Source organism: Propithecus coquereli, unplaced genomic scaffold (assembly GCF_000956105.1).
Source record: "Propithecus coquereli isolate 6110/MARCELLA unplaced genomic scaffold, Pcoq_1.0 Scaffold101, whole genome shotgun sequence".
In the NCBI taxonomy this organism is placed as follows: Eukaryota; Metazoa; Chordata; class Mammalia; order Primates; family Indriidae; genus Propithecus; species Propithecus coquereli.
The window spans coordinates 1,032,263-1,038,621 of record NW_012133970.1 but is presented as its reverse complement, the minus strand read 5'-3'; the positions used below and the strand labels follow the sequence as shown (position 1 = coordinate 1,038,621).

Here is a 6,359-nt window from a genome sequence, read left to right as displayed (position 1 = left end):
CAAGAAGCATACTCCTTTCTACCTTTGAGACCATCAGGGACCTCGCTGCTTGTTGACTGAAGCCTAAACTCTTCAGCATAGCCTTTACAACCTTTCTCAGTTTGCCAAAACTTTGTTTGGCAAGACTTTCACCCACCATTCACCTTCATGTATACCCTATATCAAATAAAAGTGAGTTACTCACCATTTTTTTAACCTACCTTATACTTTACTCTGGTTCTTTATTCATAGTGTTTGCTTCTGAGTTTGTATTCTGTCAAACTCCCTCAAACTCCTATTCATTTTTGAAGGCCCATTTCAAATACCAATTCCTCTATGAAACCTTGTTTCTCATACATTCAATCCAGAAATAAACTCTCCTTCCTCTGTGTTCTGTTTCTGTAATGCTTTGGGCCCATTTTAATGACAATCATATTGTTGGCCTGCATTAGTGTAGTCGATTTGTGTTCTTACCACTTTTGAATCTGGGAATCTGAATTCTTTTTAATGCCATTAAAGCTAAATGAACTAATCTGAGATTATACATAGCGAGTTCTTGTCTTCTATTCCATAGATTCCATGCAATGGAAAAGCAGCTGATCGCATCCATCAGGATGGAATTCACATCCTTGTAAATATGAATGGTTATACCAAGGGTGCTCGAAATGAGCTCTTTGCTCTCAGGCCAGCTCCTATACAGGTAAAGGAATTAATAGCAATCGCTTATAACATGTATTGGGCTAAAAAAACAATGCCGTGTTTTTCCCCCCTCTGGTTAACTGACATTTGAAACAATAGGACAGACATGCTTGATTTTTTAAAAGTTGTTGAAATGCACGGGGATAAAGAATTTGAGTGTAGAACACAATGCCTGTAGGTACATGTATGTGGAGGCATGCAATTCATGGTTGGGTATAAACAGGTGCTCTGTCTTAGAAATGTGAAAAACATTTTAGCACTTAGAAGGTTAGTCTAAAATACTGCTTGATTGCTCTTAGCTAAAGAAGTCAGCTCTTCTTGTTTATTTACTTATTTTAACTTTGGCACCTTTTGATGAAAGTTCTATTTTTAAAAAACCACTTTATCGAGGTATGATTGACATACGAAGAGCTGTACATATTTAAGGTATTTGATGATGAATTTAAAGATGAGTATACTAATGAAGGTTCTTAATCAGTTTTTGATCTGGGATTGTTTGGTTTTAGGCAATGTGGCTGGGATACCCTGGGACTAGTGGTGCGCTTTTCATGGATTATATCATCACTGATCAGGAAACTTCACCAGCTGAAGTTGCTGAGCAGTACTCTGAGAAACTGGCTTATATGCCCCACACTTTCTTTATTGGTGATCATGCTAATATGTTTCCTCACCTGAAGGTAGGTATAAAGCAGTGCTGTGGGGGAATTTCAAAGAACTGTATTCATTTCTTTGCTTGCTATTGTCCATACTCATCCTAACAGACATGTCTGAAACTGTTTTTTTCATTAGAAAAAAGCAGTCATCGATTTTAAGTCCAATGGGCACATTTACGACAATCGGATTGTTCTGAATGGCATCGACCTCAAAGCATTTCTTGATAGTCTACCCGATGTGAAAATTGTCAAGGTCAGAACCTAGTCAATATTGTCATTGAAGAAAAGTTAACTGCATTTGGAATCTTCTCCCTAATGATGCATTTTGTGTCTTTTTTTTTTTTTTTTTAAGATGAAATGTCCTGATGCAGGAGACAATGCAGACACCAGTAACACAGCTCTTAATATGCCGGTCATTCCAATGAATACCATTGCAGAAGCCGTTATTGAAATGATTAACAGAGGACAGATTCAGATAACAATTAATGGATTCAGTATTAGCAATGGACTGGCAACTACCCAGGTGAGAGAATAATAAACCATAATATGTATCACTAAGCATGCATTTATTACCTTTAAACCTCATAAGAACTCTAGGAGGTAAATATTATTCCCATTTTATAAATGAGGAAATGAGTTCAGTGGAAATTGCCATCCTTTTTTTTTTTTTTTTTTTTGAGACAGAGTCTCACTGTGTTGCCCGGGCTAGAGTGCCGTGGCGTCAGCCTAGCTCACAGCAACCTCAAACTCCTGGGCTCAAGCCATCCTCCTGCCTCAGCCTCCTGGGTAGCTGGAACTATAGGCGCAAGCCACCATGCCCGGCTAATTTCTTTCTATTTTTAGTAGAGACGGGGTCTCACTCTTGCTCAGGCTGGTCTCGAACTCCTGAGCTCAAACAATCCTCCTGCCTCGGCCTCCCAGAGTGCTAGGAGTACAAGCGTGAGCCACCGCGCCTAGCCGGAAATAGGCATCTTATGTAGGTTTGTCTGATTTTAAGTCTTCCAGACTTAGCCAGTAGGTTATTATTGATTGTCTACTGTGTTAGTATCTTGTTATTCCCTGACTGTGGCTTTACTCTCTTATCCTGTGGTCAGCTATCTGTAGGCACCACACAGTTTCTTCCTTCTGTAACCCCATCTTTTCCCTGGTTAAATCCTACTCAGACTCTCAGTTCAGACAGCCCCTTCAGGAATCTGTTCCTGTACTTATTGCTAACCTCTCTATTGCTACTCCATTGGTACCTATCTTCTATGCTTCTGTAATATTTGGGATATATCATTATATTCAGCATAACACATTATAATTCCCTGTGTTTATATCTGCCACTGAGTTTAATTACTTTGGGACCCGTGTGTTAACCACAGTAATGTAGTATATATACTTAATAAATATATATTGCATTCTTGAATAAGTAGCTCTGTCAAAAGAGTATAAGGCAGGGATCTCTGACCTCTTAGGAGTTAACAGTTAAATGTCCATATACATCTGGAATATTTATATAACAACATAAGGCAGTATTCAAATGTGTGGAAATTACAAGGGAAGATTAATTGCATAATGTAAAAGCTCAAAAACGGTGATGATCAGTGTGAGGAGAGACGGTCTTAGGGAGAAGAGACCCATTTGGAAGAGTAACTTATCCTTGAAGTATGAGTATGATTTGGAAAAGGACATTTTATCCATAAAGAAAAGAATGAGCAAAAGTTTGCTGTTGGATTATTAATAGGGTTTTAGAACTTTGCCGGCTAGAGCAAGATGTTTTGTAATGCAATCTCCCCCAAATTATAATAGTGTTGCAACTATTTTCTTCTTTTTTTAACTTAATATGTATATTTTCCCATAGTTCAGTGACATGACTTTGAATGGTTTTACATTTTGTGTCTTATGGATTCTTTATGGATTAAAAAAATCAGCTTGATGTAGTGGCTCACATCTGTAATCCCAGCGCTTTGGGAGGCCGGGGTTGGGGGGAGGATTGCTTGAGGCCAGGAGTTCGAGGCCAGCCTGGACAACATAGTGAGACCCTGTCTCTATAAAATTTAAAAAATAGCCAGATGTGATGGTGCAGGCCTATAGTCCTAGTTACTTGGGATGCTGAGGCAGGAGGATCACTCCCCTTGACTGTAGGAGTTCGAGGCTGCAGTGAGCTTATGATTGCACCATTGCACTTCAGCCTGGGTGACAGAGTGAGACCTGTCTCTTAAAAAAAAAAAAAAAAAGGACTATCTTGGCTTTAAATAAATATAAGCATATTCTTTTCCTTGTTCTAGATCAACAATAAGGCTGCAACTGGAGAGGAGGTTCCCCGCACCATTATTGTAACTACCCGTTCTCAGTATGGGCTACCGGAAGATGCCATTGTGTACTGTAACTTTAATCAGTTGTATAAAATTGACCCTTCTACTTTGCAGATGTGGGCAAATGTGAGTATACATAGATTCATTATTACTGTCTAGAGACTAGTAAAGATTCTGTATGTAGACCATCTTGCTGAGGCAGGTCCTCCTCTCCCCGTTCAGGAACTGTTGTGTTTATTCCTAATCTTCAAGAGTTGTAGATTTTTCAGGCATTTTTGATTTCTCCTTCTAATTTCGAAATATTATATTATGAACCTTTTAAATTTATATATTCTGTCTAAATCAGGGGTCAGTAAAATTTTTCTTAAAGGGCCAGGTGGTAAATATTTTCAGTTTTGTGGTCTATGGTCTCTGTCACATTTAATCAGCTCTGCTGTTGTAGCATGAAAATACCACAGACTTTACATAAATGATGAGTATGGCTGTGTTCCGATAAAATTTTATTTATGAAAACTGGCAGCATGCCAGATTTGGCTTACAGGCTGTAGTTTGCCAACCCCTGGTCTAAACTGATAGCAAAAGCTGTCATGTACATCCACCCATGTTTAACATTCTTGCAGTATTTTAGAGTTATAATCAGGAAGGAGTCGATTTATGTCATTACCTTTCAGTTCATCAGACCAATTTGCATAAGCAGGATATTGCATATCTGTAACTTGATCTTAGTCCATAGAATTAAAATAAAATGGCATGTTTTACCTTCAGGTAATCTGGATATAATTCCTTGGTTAATTCCCCTCCCCCCCCATATCTGTTTCGTTTTGTTTTCTTTTGTTTTAGAGGAGAGGGACGGGTAGAGGAGAAGAGGAAGCAGATGAGGATGAGTATAGGTGTACTGTCCTCACTTCCCAATGTTCAAAAAACCTGAAAATCAAAAGCTTTTTCATAAGTGTGTGGCACATTTGACAGCAAAACTGCCTGAACTGACATTAAGCTATTTATCGTCTTTTATTTAATCCATTTAGTGTGAACATTCCTGCCCCTCGAGGCAGAGGTACTAATGTGTTTGTTTATAAGGAGTTGCCGCTGAGGATATTATGTAATATATGTGTACTGCACTACTTTTTTCAAATAGGAAATATTCTGAATTCAGAAATTCATGTGTTCTTTTTGAACTTGTGTGGTACATTGAGTAGAAGTAGCCCTAAATCAGGAGTTGGCAAACTGTGTCCCATGGGCCAAATCTAGCCCACTGCCTGTTTTTATAAATTTTATTGACACACAGCCACACCTACTTGTTTACATGTTGTTTATGGCTGCTTTCAAGCTACAGTGGAAGAATTGAGTATTTATGATGGTCCATGTGGCCACAGAGCCAAAAATATTTGCTATCTGGCCCTTTACAGAAAAAGTTCGCTGATCTCTGATTTATATTAGGCAAATAAAGTTAGGCAAGTGTGAGTTAACTTTCTTTGTTGTGTCATGGTTGGGGATTTAAAATTTGAAATGGAAAATTTCCATCTCTTCAACAAAAACCACTGCCTGTGTCAGTTCCCACAGGAGGTAGCTGCCTAAGATTTTGCCAATTACTAACTTGATTTGTGTCTTATAACGTCAGTCTCCTCTCTTTCTTTGAACTCTCTCTGGGGACAGCTAAGCAGAAGAAGAGTAATTCAGTTGATCTAATTCATCTATGTGAAGGAAAGACTTAAGTTCACAGTAGGCTTCTGTCGGGATGGAAAGAATAGTGTGTGATATGATTATTAGAGACCTATGGGAATCTTTTGTGAAGGATAGATCTGCTATTAATAATTATTCTTATTTTCTTTATTTTAGATTCTGAAGCGTGTTCCCAATAGTGTACTATGGCTGTTGCGTTTTCCAGCAGTAGGAGAACCTAATATTCAACAGTACGCACAAAACATGGGCCTTCCCCAGAACCGTATCATTTTTTCACCTGTTGCTCCTAAAGAGGAACATGTCAGGAGAGGCCAGCTGGCAGATGTCTGCCTGGACACTCCACTTTGTAATGGACACACCACAGGGATGGATGTCCTCTGGGCAGGGACACCCATGGTAACTATGCCAGGTAAGTTGCCAATAAATCATTGGAATCTTCCTTCTTGTTCTTTTAAAAATCTCTTTTGAGGGGAGACACTTACAGGTGAAATTACAGTATTAGAAGGAACAGCTAAGGAAAGATAATGAAACTTGTTTAAGTCTAAACACTTACTTGGTTCTACTCTCTTCATCTGTGTTGTGTGGGTGCTTACCATAAATAACGTTGATAACTGTGTTATTTACATTCTCAGGTGTGCAATTGTTATCTTTTGTATTATAGGAGAGACTCTTGCTTCTCGAGTTGCGGCTTCCCAGCTCACTTGCTTAGGTTGTCTTGAGCTTATTGCTAAAAATAGACAAGAATATGAAGATATAGCTGTGAAACTGGGAACTGATCTAGAATAGTAAGTAAACTTTTCCATGAACATATTATATGGTAAAGTAGAAAGACTATAGCTGTTATAAAATGAAACCATAAAATAAGGGCAATATAGGTGAATCAGTCGTATGATCTCTGGATGGGAGAAGAACTTTCTATACTTTCATAAATGAAGTGATCAGTAGGTTTTACATTTTAAATCCCCTAATAGGAAGGTAAACAAAGAAATGACCAGACAGCTCACCAAAGTGGAAATACAAGTGGTTAACAAGAAAACGTTTCAGTCTCTAG

The 6,359-nt window shown here is 38.4% G+C and overlaps 1 protein-coding gene across 2 annotated transcripts in view; it reads left to right on the top strand.

The window, feature by feature from the left end:
- Window positions 1-6,359, top strand: part of OGT (O-linked N-acetylglucosamine (GlcNAc) transferase) — a 46,507-nt gene that overhangs the window by 25,021 nt on the left and 15,127 nt on the right. For both annotated transcript variants that reach the window (XM_012643521.1, XM_012643511.1), the window contains exons 15-21: window positions 554-679; window positions 1,185-1,355; window positions 1,468-1,584; window positions 1,684-1,854; window positions 3,602-3,754; window positions 5,465-5,717; window positions 5,970-6,093. In XM_012643521.1, the coding sequence (XP_012498975.1) occupies window positions 554-679; window positions 1,185-1,355; window positions 1,468-1,584; window positions 1,684-1,854; window positions 3,602-3,754; window positions 5,465-5,717; window positions 5,970-6,093 (1,115 nt within the window). The remainder of the gene's footprint in view (window positions 1-553; window positions 680-1,184; window positions 1,356-1,467; window positions 1,585-1,683; window positions 1,855-3,601; window positions 3,755-5,464; window positions 5,718-5,969; window positions 6,094-6,359) is intronic.